General features: G+C 36.3%; 1 protein-coding gene across 1 annotated transcript; it reads right to left on the bottom strand.

Moving 5' to 3' along the window:
* Positions 1-11255: 11255 nt before the first annotated feature.
* Positions 11256-15123, bottom strand: LOC113694735 (serine/threonine-protein kinase PBL34-like). Its single transcript, XM_027213594.2, has 6 exons — positions 14682-15123; positions 13686-14011; positions 13451-13586; positions 12745-12878; positions 12541-12664; positions 11256-12065 (listed from the first exon to the last, which is right to left on the bottom strand). Exons 1-6 carry the CDS (start codon positions 14800-14802, stop codon positions 11611-11613), a joined length of 1296 nt encoding a protein of 431 aa, XP_027069395.1. The 5' UTR covers positions 14803-15123; the 3' UTR covers positions 11256-11610.
* Between the last annotated feature and the right edge of the window lie 494 nt (positions 15124-15617).

The raw sequence follows: 15617 nt of genomic DNA, 5'->3' as shown, positions 1-15617 counted from the left end.
CTTTACCATCATCTTGGAATCCTATCAATAAAAAAAAAAAAAAAAAACTTTGTGTGCACGATCTTCAATTTCATTAGTTTGCTGTTGTTATTGGTTGGACATAAATAGAATGGATATAAGATGCTAACAGTGTAAAACATTCAAATTTAAAGCTTATGATAGAAGTTAAAAAATATTAATAGCCTTGTTTGGATTGCCACCATCTTGAAATCCTATCAATTATACTTACCATCATTTTGGAATCCTATCAATAATGCAAAAAGCATTTTGTGTGCACAATTCTCATTTCCATTAGTTTTAGTATTGTTATTGTTGGACATAAGTAGGACAACTATGAGATATTAACGGTATAAAATGTTCAAAATTAAAGTTTATTATATAAAGTAAAAATTAGCGTTGTTCAGATTGCTAGTTTCTATGGAAAAATTTTCTCTATACATTTTTCAATAATTTTTTTATCTTATATATATCTCTATTGTATATATTTCATCAAAAATTTTAAAAACTTACAATTCAAATGAGCTCATACAAATTTGCAAAATTAGTCCATAAAACTACGACATACCAACGTACCCGCTATTTCAAGGTGCTTTCAAGTTGAAAATTTGAACTTTTGAAAACCAAAGTACACCAGTCCCATCTAATATCCGGTGCACTTAAGTAGGTAATAGAAGAATCCATACAAGCAATTTAGAATCTAATGTGCAACCTTACCAAACATTAGAAATTGTTTTACTTTCGTCAATGGTTTCCAAGACCTCACAACAACTTCTAATGAGATTCATCTACATGTCCTTTTGACACAACACAATGTTAAACAATCAACCTAAGGCTGCAAACGAGGTAAATCAAGTCTAATTTTATCGTAATCAAGTCGAGTCTCGATTCAATTACCAAACTCGAAATTGAGCTTGAACTCGATCTCAAATTTGAGCAGAGTCAAGCTCGAACTCGAGTCTACTCGATCTTTTTAGAAATAAAAATAATTATTTTTTATTTTAAAAATGAATAAAATAGTAATTTTTAAAATAAAAATATTTTTTTTTATTTTTAAAAGATCGAGTAGATAGTATTTTTTTCTAACAAATAATAAAATATTAGGGATATATATGATATTTCTCTATTATATATATATATAATTATGCGGCTCGCTAGCTAATGAGTTTTCTATACTCGAACTCAATCTCAAATCAGGTTCGAGCTCAACTTGAGAGCTCGACTCTACCTCGATATTGATCGAATTCGAATTAAGTTTTGACCAAGTTGACTCATGAGCGATTTGATTTGTTTGCAACTCTAAGCCAGTGTATTGGTTGGTTTGGTGAAAATAAATCCGAGAATCAAGCCACGAAATCTCATTATTTTTCACTTATTGCTTACATACTCTCGTTTAATACAGAAGTTTCTTGTTGACTTTTAGTTTAATGATAGTCGAAGACAAGTAGCTAATTTTAGTACTTCTTTCGCCCCACTACAATACTTTTGGCTTTTTTCACATAGTTAAACAAATCAACTACTTTTATTGGAAGAGTAAATCTAATCAATTATTTTTTAAAAATTAATTTAGTCAATATTAGGAGTATTACTAATCACCATATCTTTACATTAATTGCAACAACAATACTGACGAAAAGTTGTACCATTCAAGATTTCAATCAAAGTAATTATTGAATATGATAAATTATAATCAAGGGTAACAAGTATATTAAATAAGAATATTTTAGTGAAATTAAAAGTTAACTGCTACTTCCATCTCACGTTTATAGTCTTGATTCATCTGTATCAAATTACAGTCCACCTTCCAATTGAAAAATATAAGTTAACCTTTAACTTTTTAAAATACCCTTATTTAATATATTTATATAAGTATATATAGTCTACCTTATTTAATGCAGTCAACTTTTTTAGCAATAATTTCTTTGATATATGTCTTGACTGGTGCAATATACCATCATTATTGGTAGTATAATTAATGTAAAGGTGTAGTGATTAATGATACTCCTAATATTAATTTAAGGGTATTTTAAAAAAACACTAAATTAGAATTATTTTTCCAACAAAGTTAACTAATTTTTAAAAAATTGTGTAAGAAAAATCAAGACTATTAAAGTGAGATGGAGGGAGTATAATATTTTAATTAGAAAGTGGATTATAATTTGAGATGTATGAAAAAGGGAAAACAAAACCTATTAAACTAGGACGGATGGATTACTGACCACTGGTGTACCGGTCCGTATGAACAGTGTCCAGGAACTAGGACGCTGGAAATTTTGCAATTTGAACTTCCTTATTATGTCGAGCACATTCCCCTAGAAGTGTCGTTAAATTCATTTAGAAACTCAAGGAATTTATTATGCATGACGCTTCACATGATGCATTGAGAACATAACAAGAGAAAGCTTTCTCCAATAATAATGGTAATTTCAACTATAGCTTCCTTGAGCCAAGGGTATTGTGTTCATCTCATTTAGTCCCTGTCATTTTTTGCCCGGAAGCATTTTTAACTAGTCATTTTGTCGTCGAGTAATAGATGTGTTTTCTCTGTAATGTATCAGCAGTGATTCAGCACTATGAATATATGTGTGCACTTGAAATTTTGTCGACAGAATATGTATGTCATCTGCAACTTTTTGTGCTTATGCTTTATAGCTTTATGGGGGTTTACATTTTCCGAGTGTTGAAACATGCTTCAATGAACTTAAAGACAGGGAATCAGAATAGAAAAAGGAAATTCTGATAAGATCCCTTTTACGAGCGACCTGTTTCTTAGAAAAGATTTATCACAAATTACTTGGTTAGAAAAGATCCCTTATGAAGTTCGTGAATTATTTACAGGAGAGGAAAACGTAAATTAGGCGCTGTTCTTCGTGCTCTATGAATTTGAGGTATATGCGCATAAACAAACTCAAACTAGTACATATTTGCATTTGATGCATGGGTAGTGATATACTGAGCCAAGAGGTTTTCTAAGTAAACTGTATCCGATCCAAGCAAGACGATGAACAGGAAACGATGAGATCATAGAATTCTTAAGCGTACTACGTTTTAGCAAGTCGTGGCTATAAAACCCATGGATCGGATCTTCGTGCTTATAATTCTCGAACTGAATATCTTACACGTATATGTAAATCTGTTTGGTCTTTTCGGAGACATAGATTAGTTGTTAGACGGATGAAATAAAGATACGGGATAACACGATGATACTATTCGCTTCTGACTATCTATGCTTCCGTGATTAAGTTGCTTAATCCAGAGTACTAGAGAACTACTGATTCTCCCCGTATTTTTATGGTATCAGGCAAGCATGGTTTGATGTAAAGGAAATTTTAACTTGAGGGATGCACGGGTGATGATGTTCCACGTCCAGAAAGATGATCTCCTTAATAAATTCATGATCTTCGACAAGATCGTGATCTTGTTAGGCCAAATTTTGAAAGTTTGGAAATCGCAAGGTTTTTAACCAGCGGCTAGTTCTGTAACTTAAAAACACAAAGAACATATACAGCAGCAGCAGATCGAATTGCAAACGGAAGGCGGAAGAGAACTGAAGGGGATTGGAAGGAAGGGGGAGGCATCGGTTAATTAATGATAGGACTCAGGTAGATTTTGAGAGTCCGAGGCATTGTACAAGTGCTCCATGGTATTTGTTCTTGGGAAATTTTGCCTACGATCAAACGGCGGATCCCAACCGTAATAACCGAAAAAATATACTATCGTACAAAGTTGCGGTCCACTAGAATGCATTGGTTTGGCAGTCTTTTCAGAAAGTAAAAGCCATCTATTCAACCACTAAGGCAAATTCGCAAGAAAGCTTTCGGGCTCTTCTAGGAGATAAACATGCCTGCATTTCTGGACAGACTACAGGGGGATCAATCATGCATCCACACACACACGACACAGCTGAAGAAAGTGAGAGAGAGGGCCTTGTGGGGGGTGCAGCAACTCGAGTTCGTGGGCAGAAATGTTCTCTGTGTCTTCGCAAACTGACAAATGACGTTGGCCAAAATTGACATGCATGATTGAGACACAACTATCAAGCATCAACTGCATCATAGAATAGCCAAGGTTTTGTTGCTTGAATCCGATTCATTCCGAGTTCGAGTTGAGTCTGTAAATTGGTTGGCGACCTTGTACCGTTTATCAAAATATATAGATCGTATATCTCAGTCCTCAAGCCAATTGTTTGCTCTCTTTGAGATTGAAATAGTACGGTGTGGTGAATGAGGTTTCATGCAAAAAGGCTACTGGTGGAAGTTTATGCGGTGAAAAAATTTCCGGTTTAAGTTTTATTAACCAAGGAAAAGTAAATCAAAGTTGGTAATTATGATATTTTTATCGTCAATCCAACTTCGTTTCTTGACAATATAATTTGCTTTTGGGCTGACAAAAGAAGTAGAAGCTTGCGTACGAAGGCTGAAAAGCAAACCAGACAATAATTTTACTGTTTATAATACCACTACTAAGAGACAACGTAATCCCGCTAATTGAATTAAACGAAAATGTTTAGTATGAAGAGAACAGCTCGCCTAACTAGCTACTAGCAGTATGTAACTTTGAAAACGATGCAAAAATTGGGTTGCTTCGTTTTTCTCTCCTTTTGGTTTCAACTCCCATAAGAGGATTCAACTATCCCCATAAGAATATATCGTACTCTGGAAAATTCAAAATTTCAACCCATTCCTATCGTGAAGCTGCCAAGAATTGTGTCATGTTCTCCAGCAGAATTGAAGGGCCACCATGACAAACAAGAAAATTTTTTTTTTTTTTCAGAAATGAGAAATCAAAGGGAAATAAAAAGGCCCACTAATGTTAGAAAGAAATCTTTGGTGAGAGGAAAACAGGGATATTTCTTAGTCCACCACTTTGATTAAGATTTAAGCATTATTAGAGCGCACACAAACTGGTCATATGTTGCTCTCAACATGACATGAGACAACAAAAATAAAGACAAGACAATCCATTACTTGTAAAATAAAAAGGCAAATGTAAAGCCATACAATAGAAACAAAGCCAACTTTTGACCATCTTTTCCACTTCTAGTCTTTGCAAACACACACACAGAATGAGAGAGAGAGTCCTTAGGATCAGGGGTTGAGAATAGTAAACCAAGTTGATGAGGTGCAATGGCTTAAGGCGTGGGGGAATCTGTTTGGTTAGTGGCACGCGAACTTATCTACAAAAATCATGAGAGAGAGAGAGAGGGAGACAGAGGAGGGTACCTGGGTAAGATTTGAGGGTAAGGAATTTCTAGAGAAAAAGATTTCATGCGAAAAAGAAGGAAAAAAAAAAAAAGAGGCTTTTGGGATTTCCCAAAATCATCATAAGGGAAAAAGGTAGAGACCCGACGAGGATGAGGAAGCCAGAGGGCAAACGGAAAGGGCCAAAAGGGTAGAAATTCAAGATGATTGTCCCCCAGTGCAGGCCCAAGGCAAAGGCTTCTTTAGCGCCGGTGTCCCCGCTTTGGCTCATGCAATCTTTAGTGATTAGAATAGGTGTTTATTAATTTGTGACTAAAATCATTAAGTTATTAAGATTGTGTCTCACATATTTGTTATTTGCAAATAAAAAGGGTTTGATGTCACATTGCAACTTCGTACGTACGCAGCTGCAGCTGCAGCTTCCTTCCGAAACTTCTTTGTATGTAGACAATCCTACGCTGACATTCTGCACTCCTGTTCCCAAGGTATTTTTCTCTTTTTCCCTTGTCACCTTAGTGCTTTTGCTTCCTTCTACGTAATAGTTAGTATATAGTTTCTGCTCCTAAGCTTGTTGGTCTTTTGATAGATGACTAACGTATAAAAAGTCTTGCACGGTACACGGCTCTATCTCATTATTCTATACATAGCGTCACTACCATAAATTGATAACTTTTGTTGTGCAAACTACTCAGCCGGCCACCCAACGACGAAAACGAAATAAATGAAAACTGAAACCAAACCATTGATGTAATTAATGCAGCTGGATATACCATGTATATACTACTGTAAACTTTTACTCCTATAGTCGCATCCCCTCTGCCTCTGGATACTTGAATTGATTTACCTATAACAAAAGAGGTCACTTTTACCTTAAAACAAAAGCGAGAGGTTTTTTTTTTCAAAAAAAAAAAAAAAAAAAGGGATCGGATCAAAGAGGGTACACATAAAATTCTTCAAAATGGTAAATTAGAAACCCTCGTGTTCCCGCATTTTGAGATCATATGCATGCTATGCTGCTCATGCCAAAGAAAAAAGTTAATCAGTGCGAGGACTATGAGCAATCATTAATAGAATGTTGTACAGAAAGCAGGGGGTTTGCAAATAAGCCAATGTAACGATCTCATTCTCTGGAAAACATCGTTAATTAAGTAGAAGCATGAGCATGGTCTAAAAGCGGGGAGCTTAAAATAACAATAGACAGAAAGTTGAGGTACAATGAAAAGGGGGGGTTGCCTGGGTTGGTTTTTTTGGTGGAGAATATTTTTTTCAGGTGCATGCGCGAGAGAGAGAGAGAGAGAGAAGGGGAGTCTTAGTCCAAGTGTTTGATTTTTACTCATTTGAGTGCAAACTAAGCATGACGAACCCTAAAGTAAGCTGCTCCCCTTAGACATCATTCTCCTCACCTTCTTCACCTTCCCATCCCGAGGCAAACCCTACCATTATACATTCTCCCCTTCTTCTCCATCCTTCTTCGCTCTCCTCAGTAGTCCACAATCCTCAAACTTCTCCCCCTCTCTTTCCTTCACAAGATTCAGATTACGATGTCCTGCATATGACCAATTAATGTTGTCGTTGCAGGTTTATTCTTGCAAGTTTGTTTGCAGCCACGTTCATGATTATGCTATTTGCCCTTCTCGATTGATTCTTCTCTTTCTTGACCTAAAGTAGAGGATATGTACTGTAGCGGCTACTTATTCCTTAATCAACATTCTCAAGCGTATGTTTTCCGACAATTTTCAGTGTTACTATTTTGTGTGAAACTGGATGAGGCTTTAGTTTATCAAGTTCTTTTTTCTTCTTTGAATGATCTTCAACCTTGGTCTCCGTTTTGAAGTTGGAAAGGGATTATGATTTTCATATCTTGATCGAACTTGAATAAACAATTTTTTTTTGCAATTTTTCTTGACGTTAGGCTTTTATAAACTATATATACGTGCAATATAAAATTGTTTTCACCTCAAAAGTCCAGAATTTACTAGGATATGTAAATCATGATTTGACAGATTTTATGATCCCTACTTCAGCATTAATGCCACCACCCAACCACCAACACATATAATATATATGCATTCGCCCACATCTTTTACTCCAACGTTGAACTCCCTCAATTAATCAAGCCTTTGTTGGATCTTTCCATCGTAAGTCCCCACATCTCCACTTAAACCAAGCACTATACATCATGTTGTTTTGCTATATCCGACCATAAGACCAATTCTTTCAACTTGATTGATATGCCTTTTTATGTTCCTTAGCGGGTACCGGGCGCATGCAATTGAAGCCAGCTTCGTCTGGGATGCGACCACGTACGTGGTCATTTGGCACAGCAATGTTTATGAAGATACAAGCATGGTAGCTAGCTAGCTAGAGAGCATTATTTCGTAATCTAAAGTAGTTGAGGGAGCATAATGGGAAAGCGATATTGGTGAGGTTCAATCCGAAGACGGATTTACGCAAGGTTTATCGTAAACTCCGATCTCAGATTGAGCCGCGCCAATATCACTTTCTGTATGTGATGTGATGATCATCTGTTATTCCATTTGCACTCCAGACTTTAGAACCTTAAATATTGCTCTCTTTCTCTCATTATACTCTATACAAATGATCAGGGGACTATTACTGTTTGATTGCTAGAATAGTCGCATGACTCCTCCATTGTTGCATCTTTTTCTACATGCCACCCAGTTTTAGTTCCTCCTCGAATTGATACTTTATGATCTGTTGCAGTGTTAGTTGCAAGGACACAAATCATGCAGCTGTAGTAGGATTTGCTACAAAGAAGCACCCAACTTTTTGTCTAAGCTATTCTTTTGCATCCTAACCTTAAACATACTTAATACTATACATACTAGCTTTCATCAGTCTAGTTAAGGACTTCTCTATATATTATCCAAGTTTTTTAATGTAAATTTTATTCATTTATTTGCTCAATGCATAAATGGACGGAACACTTGATTGTGATCCCTCTTCTCTCCCATATTAGTACAAAAAGTTTATTGCTCAAGGTATAGCATCAGCATGTGGTAAATTTAATTAGATAGCTAGCTGCAGGGATGAAGTCCCGGAGAAAGGAATTTTTTTTTTTTTTTTTTTTTATAATTTTGAGAGCTGAAGAAAGCGAGTTGAACCTAATATAGTGTCGTATGATGATGCTGCAAGAGCGGCCCACCCCGCTTGTTATTTATTTTTTTCGATTTAGTTCAGCAAACCACTTAGCCAACGTAACATTTCTTTTTGTATCGTTTAAGCATATTATTATTTGCTTGAAAAGAGGCAGAGAAGTTAATTTATGCGTCTTTCTTATTCCCCGATTGTCTCTTATTCGAATGTACAGATCAAAATCAATATTTGCTTAGTCATCAGCAAAGCAAGTCGGTCAACTTTCTCTTTGCTGTTCATGCACTAATCAAACGGAAGACATTTGATTAGTGCATGAAAACTACATCACCGTATCAGGTGCATGAAATATATATATATATATATATATATATATATATATATATATGACTCCGGGTGAGCTATATATCCGATGACTTTATTTTGAAGAATTCCAGTTTCTTTGGACGAGTTTACCTCAGTGCAGATCAAGATTGACCTGTAAAATTTTTATGCCTAAAAATGAAAAGCGCTTAGGGAATACAGTAAAATATCTTGCATGGTTTATGTGCTTGCTTTCCAATTCATCTTCTGATGTTGTAAGTATTTTATTTTCCGAGTAATTGTGTCTTTGAAGCATCTTGCTTCTGTCTTTCAAATGAAACAGTTCCATCCAGTTTACAAGTGCGGAACCCGTTAGAAAGCATTCCCTGCTTGATTTTCCTTTACATTCTTGATTGCGGAGACCGCCCCGTCAAACGCATGGTCGAGATGAAGTCAAGTGGGCAGAAAACTTGGGCAATAACCTAAGCTGCTGATCAAACAGTTTCCAACTTACTAGAACAATATGGAGGGGTTTGAGAAGAGAAGCTAATTAGATTGATACATTGGGAAAATCCCCTATTAGTATCTTGTTTCCGCATGCTGTTATATCCTACATCATCTTTGTCACCGAAAAGTATTTCATCTTTTCTTTCTTTCTTTCTTCTTTTTTTTTTTTTTTGACCCAACCCAACTTTATGGAATAGATTGAAAAATCCAGAGCAGCCGCGGGCCTTTTACTTTTGCTATTTTCTACATTTATGCCTTGTTTGGATTGCCGTTTCCGTCGAAAAATTACGTCATTTTCCGTGATCATATTTTCCTATTACCTTTTTCCCTCACATACATCAAATCGCTACAGTAATTTTTCCATGAAAAATCACGGAAAATGCAATCCAAACACAACCTAGAATGTGTGATTATATATTGAATTATTCATTTATTTTTTTGTTCATGCTTTGTTGAAATTAAAAATACTACCTTTTTAATATGATTACAAGAAACCCATCACACAAATGAAATGATGGTCAGCAGAGGAATAATAATAATAATATAATAACATCACAACAAATAACTCATATATATGTTGGGATGAAAACCAACATTAGTCGTCTCTACCTATTGCCGAATTGTTGTGATCGATCGATCTAGGATTTAGGAGTAAAGGCCCTAAAGTCTGTGGGGACATCACGTAAGTTTCTATTTTCCTTTTCAAAATTACCTTAAGATTCAAAAAAAAAATATTTTCATTTTTATCTATATGAATTCCATATTAATTTCTTTGAAAGTTTTCTAGGTTTTAAATTGGCGCTTACTTGTGATATGAATTCTGGTATTTTGTCCCCTTTCTAGCTCAACTAAATTCCCAATAAAATCGGGGGTGCAATTGTAGAACAAAGTAAAAATCTTGAAATCTGTCTTCTGATTTTCCTTTTCTTTGTTTGGCTACAATCAAATACCTGATCCATAAACTCTCAAAGAAAGTCCCTAAACAGAAGAACTGAGCAGTAAAATAATATCGTTAAATTCCAAATGCTGCTTGCTGCTAAAGGCCCAGCCATAAAGCTCAGAAAGTCCAAACTGCCACAACCAAAGTTTGAGTTTCCAGACAGAAGTCATAGCTGTGTCGTTGTCGCTGACAATATGGGCTGGTGAGTGATTTATAAGAATTCTATATAAGTCTATGATCTTGAAGGTATTCGTTGGTTTATGATGGCGATCGAAATTAAATTTATTTAAATTTTTTTCTATTAAAAATGAAAAAAGTCATAGTTGTATCCTGGAATGAATGGAAACTTTTCTAAGAAAAGTTTCCTACCACTCCCACGGAATCAACTCAGCTCCTCCAAAAAAGTAAGCTCTAATATGATCGTCACTCTTTGCCATTTGCAATTCGACTGGATACTGGACTCATTTTTCGGGAGACTCGTCGAAGACTTCACGACGGCAAGTTATTAACACTATTTGCTTTGTTTGGATTGCCATTTTTTTTCCAAAAAAACTATGTTTTTTATGAATACATTTTTCAATCATCTTTTCACTTCACATACATCAAATCACTACAGTATACTTTTCTATAAAAATTTTAGAAAATAACAATCCAAATGTGCGCTTAAATTCTAAAAGCAGGCTTAACCATGATATGTGTATGCATGATAAAACATCCATGTAAATTCTAAAATGATAATGGGTTTGTTTGTGCGAAGTAGTGGATTGTCCATTTCTTTGCAGACAAATGAAGAAAGAAAAATCACCCTCAATTTCAATTTGTTGCAAAGGATAAGTTTGTGGCTTCTGCATCAGCTAAAAATATGGCATTCTCAAGAAAGATACTATAAAGTCTAAAACTACTCCGTGGTTGTGACTTTTACCGGCCATGTAAGGTAAAGTTAATGAATTAGATAAAATTTAAAGAGAACTGGTTATCTCATCAAGAATATGTGGTTAGGTCAATGTGTAAAGTATACCAGATTCTATCTTGAGCTTGACAGACACTCGAATTTTTAAAAAGATGAATTTTCATGGATACGGATGTAGTTGCTGCCCGGTTGGTGGTGTGTTTTCTTCAAGCTACGCAAGCATATTCTTGCTTTAGACATGGTGTGTGTTTTCTCAATGATGTTAGGAATAAAAGCACTGGTGTTCCATGAAAAGCACAAATGACCTCTGCATTTCAATTTAATTAATTTGCAAGATGAACGTTAACAACCTGAAGCAGGTAGTACTCAAAAAGCAGCAAACAACAATCCCGGAAAAGAGAGTTTTCTGGCGACAATGGTATTTTCTAATTACAAAACACAGGGACTAGAAGACATTCTGCAAATCAAACTGTTAGATCTCAACGCTAATCAACCCTGAGCATCTAAAGAAAAGGAAGATAAACCACCTCCCCTTCTGCATTAACCTCATAACACATATTCTCATCAACATTCTACCACGGCCTTCGTATGAACTTGTTGGAGGCTTTGATCCACTTGAGGCAGTTCAGGACCTACTGTTATTTACCGTGCTGCTTCCCAGAATTCAATGGAGAATCTCTGATACTCCTTGATTGGCTGCAGCTGAGTTGGTGAATTCCATCATTTTTCTTCCTACGCCTTCCTGGTTGAGAAAAGCGAGAGTGATAAGATAGTATAGCAAGATCATTGAGGTCTTGGAGTGGGGTTAGAACTTTCACAACTTCATCCATTGACGGGCGGGATTTAGGATCCCTGCTTAAGCAGTTACAAGCTAGCTGAGAAACCTTCTGGACTCCTTTAAGGGAGTAATTAAGTTCCAGACGGGGGTCAACCAGTTGGTAAACCTTTCTCTTGTCAGCTAAATATGGCCGAGCCCATGTCACAAGATTTTGTTCTCCACTAGGGCGCTTTTTGTCCATAGACCTCCGACCCGTCAAAATCTCCAAGAGCACAACACCAAAGCTATAAACATCACTCTTTGAAGTCAAGTGCCCTGGTGGAAATCAAAAGCCAAAATTATATTGGTCTTGCAAATACCAAAACCTCTTTAAGAAGGAATGTTTTGGGCTATGTTATTAGGTAATCTAAATTACATATACACTAGAATTTGGGTGCTTAAGTGGTAAAATCATTTGGGAGTGAAGCCAATTGCCAACTTAACAAACATAACAATGCACTGTTCTGAGATATTCAATGTAGTTTTGAATGAGTCACTGATTTCAAAATCTTAGAGTGCCTGAGATAGTGTAAAGATACTTTTCAGCGTGTGATGAGCAACAACAAGATGCAGCTAAGCAAGTTGAGTGAACCGCAAGGAGCTAAGTTTCCTTCCCCCCCCCCCCTCTCCTTTCCCACTACCCCAAAGAGGGGAAAAAAAATGAAGTAAAATCCCCTGAACATAATGGAATGGGGAACAGTGAATAGACGTGTTTATATACATATGAAAATTCAAATCTTTGTGTGTATACCTGTCATTACATACTCTGGTGCAGCATAACCGTATGTTCCAACAACCCTTGTAGAGACATGTGTTTTGTCTCCTTGAGGGCCTGCTTTTGCTAGCCCAAAATCTGAAAGCTTTGCATTATATTCCTGTGAAATCAATCATACTGTCAGAATGTAATTTATGTTCTTGATAAAGCAAATTGTCTTTTACAATTTTGAACACCTACCGAGTCAAGCAGAATATTAGATGTCTTGAAATCTCTATAAATGACAGGTTCAGGGCCTCCATGGAGAAAGGCTAAGCCTCTTGCCGCACCAAGGGCAATTTTAATCCTGTTGGACCATGGGAGAGGTATGGTCCCTTCAATTATTTTCACAACAGCATTTGTTCGATGAAACAAATTAGGATCAGTTAGAGGTACAATATGGTAGTAAGCAATGTCAAGACTAATTTATGCACGGATCCCTATAGGTAAAATTCTTATAATAGAAGATTTCTCCACAATCAGAATTAGGTATCAGGTCAAGGGTGGCAGAGAAATCCAATTGGGAATGCACCCTAGCAAGTTCAGTAAGAAGCTGCAAAGAATTCAAAGTCTACTTTGTCAATGGATTATGTCTGTGCTGCTTTGACTTTCATATTCATTTTAATATAACTGTTTGATAGACATTAGCACAACATTCCAACATGTTTGGATCATCAGTCTTGAAGAGGAATAAGAACAATTATAGTGCCCATATTCATGGAAATGCAATCAGCTAGCACACTACACATTACATTTCATTATCATGTTAAATGAATCTCCCATCAGTTTCACATGTTACATTTTTTGCCAGATGTATAGACTACAACTTGAGATATTCTACTTAACCGAAAAGATTTCAAGTAATGACATAACTGTACGATAAACTTTAAAATATATCCACGCTTACTTCTAAAAAGATGATTTTCAAGGCTTCCCCGTGTCATAAACTCATAAACAAGCAGCCTCTGATCATCTTCTATGCAATATCCAATGAGTTTAACAAGATTAGCATGATGAAGCTGTCCAAGGAAGTCTACTTCAGCCTGCATGAACAAAAACTCACTTGTTGTATGTGCCATTTTGGGATCTTAATTCTTCAATTTGACATTATTCTACTAACCACGACCAGATAATCTACTAACCACCCATTCTCTGTGGCCTTGCAGTCCATCTGGCTTCAAGCTCTTGACTGCAACAGTGGTTCCAGACCCAGGTTTGGCTGGAGCTGTTCCATTTTCCTCTATCCATCCTTTGAAGACATACCCGAATCCACCCTCACCCAAAATGCTATCTGGTCTAAAATTTCCTGTTGCGGCTTTCAACTCTTGGAAGCTAAACTGAAGCAGCTGGCAAGGTGCCTTATTCTCTGTTGGCAGAGGATCAGGATGAGGATTATTAGAAGAGTTTTGTGCTTCATCTGGAGCACACATCTCGCGGTTGCTAGCATTAAGGTATCTTGTCTCTGTAGCTGCACTAACAGAATACCAATGGTAAGACAGCAAATCCGGTTGATTTTCTTGATATCAAGAGACAAACATTAGAAAGAAAGAAATTATCTGTATGAGTCCCAATAAATGAGAAGAGTAGAACAAACAAATACAATAAGCTGACAGGTAGTTAAACTTCAGTCTAATATCATTCAGCAGAGCATCAGAAACATTTTCGAGCAGAGAAAAGAAAACCGTCGCATATTTTTATAGATATATACTTTCGTCCTGGAACTGCTAAACAGGAGATTTGGATGCTAATGTATCCACTTATAAAGTGCTCAAAGCTGAAAATTGACGGATATGCTTTTACATTTTCAGTTCCAAACTACAGCTTCAAATGGTCTTGATAAGCATATACGTGGAAGTCAAGAGAGCAGTTCATCGAATTGTGTCAGACGGCGAGGGAGAGAAAGACAGAACCGGTCAAAAGAATTGATTAGGTAATCTTTTGCAGTAAATTAAGGCAAGCAAAACATGAAACAAGATTAATGGCAAGTAAAAAGAAAAGGAGACCCTTTATGATAGCAAGAATTTGGAAGAGATTTATGTTATTGGGCTCAAATATTGAACGAAGAACAGGAAATAGGAAACATTACTGGACAGAATTCAAACAAATCACTTTTTACACAATATAAGTAGTATCAATACCTGCATCATAAACAAGACTGGTCCTTGGGATGGAATTAGCAGAGTTTTTGGGATCAGAGGACTTGCAGGCACCACTAAGACTGAGCCTCAGAGCAGCCCAGCAACCACACTTCTTCTCCATGGTATCTTACTGCCTTAGCATTTCATGACGTCTAACTAAAATTTCTTGAAATGTCTAGAGAATCCACAAAATGGGCAAAGATTCAGTATGCCCACATATGGGGGAAAGCGCGGTACAGAGGACCAAGAATAGGAGTGCAGGAGCCAAAAGAGTGTGAGGAAAGGGGAAGAGAGAGAAGGGAATTGATTGTTATTGCGGTTGCTTTGGGCGATTGTAAGCATCATCATCACCATCATCGCAGTGTGTACAAAAAGAACTTTTTTCCCACCACTTTTGCTGTGGGGAATGCCAATCTCTCACTGAGAATTTTCTCAGTTAAGAATATGGAATTACCAAAAGGGGCGGTGACTATTTGATTTTAGTGAATAAGGTGATTCTCTATTGGAGCATGTGCATTTATTTTTAGGTGTTCCATGTTAGCTCTAGAGGTTTTCCTCTGAGACTGAGAGTTTGCTTTTTTGTTTTTTCCCTCACAATCAGCATTTTGGTAAGCCATTCCCTTTCAAAATCCCTTACTTTTTGCATAAAAGAAAATCCCGAGTTCTTTTGTGTTTCGGAATAATCTGGGAGTCCTGTTTGCTCACATTGCATTTTCATCTACAAATTGCTCATATGTGCCATTGCCAGCTAGTTTTCTTTATGTACGTTCATGAATCCAAGCCAGTTTTGATTCTTTTCTCATCTCGTATCAAATTGTTCTTTCCGTCTCAATAGCTTAAGCATGACCAAGAAAAAGCGAAATTTTGCGAATAATAAGGAAATTACTTGCAGCTCTTCTTGAGAATCTTTTATTTATTTTATTTATAATAGCATCG

Source organism: Coffea arabica, chromosome 6e (assembly GCF_036785885.1).
Source record: "Coffea arabica cultivar ET-39 chromosome 6e, Coffea Arabica ET-39 HiFi, whole genome shotgun sequence".
Classification (NCBI taxonomy): Eukaryota; Viridiplantae; Streptophyta; class Magnoliopsida; order Gentianales; family Rubiaceae; genus Coffea; species Coffea arabica.
This window is presented reverse-complemented; position numbering and strand designations above follow the sequence as displayed.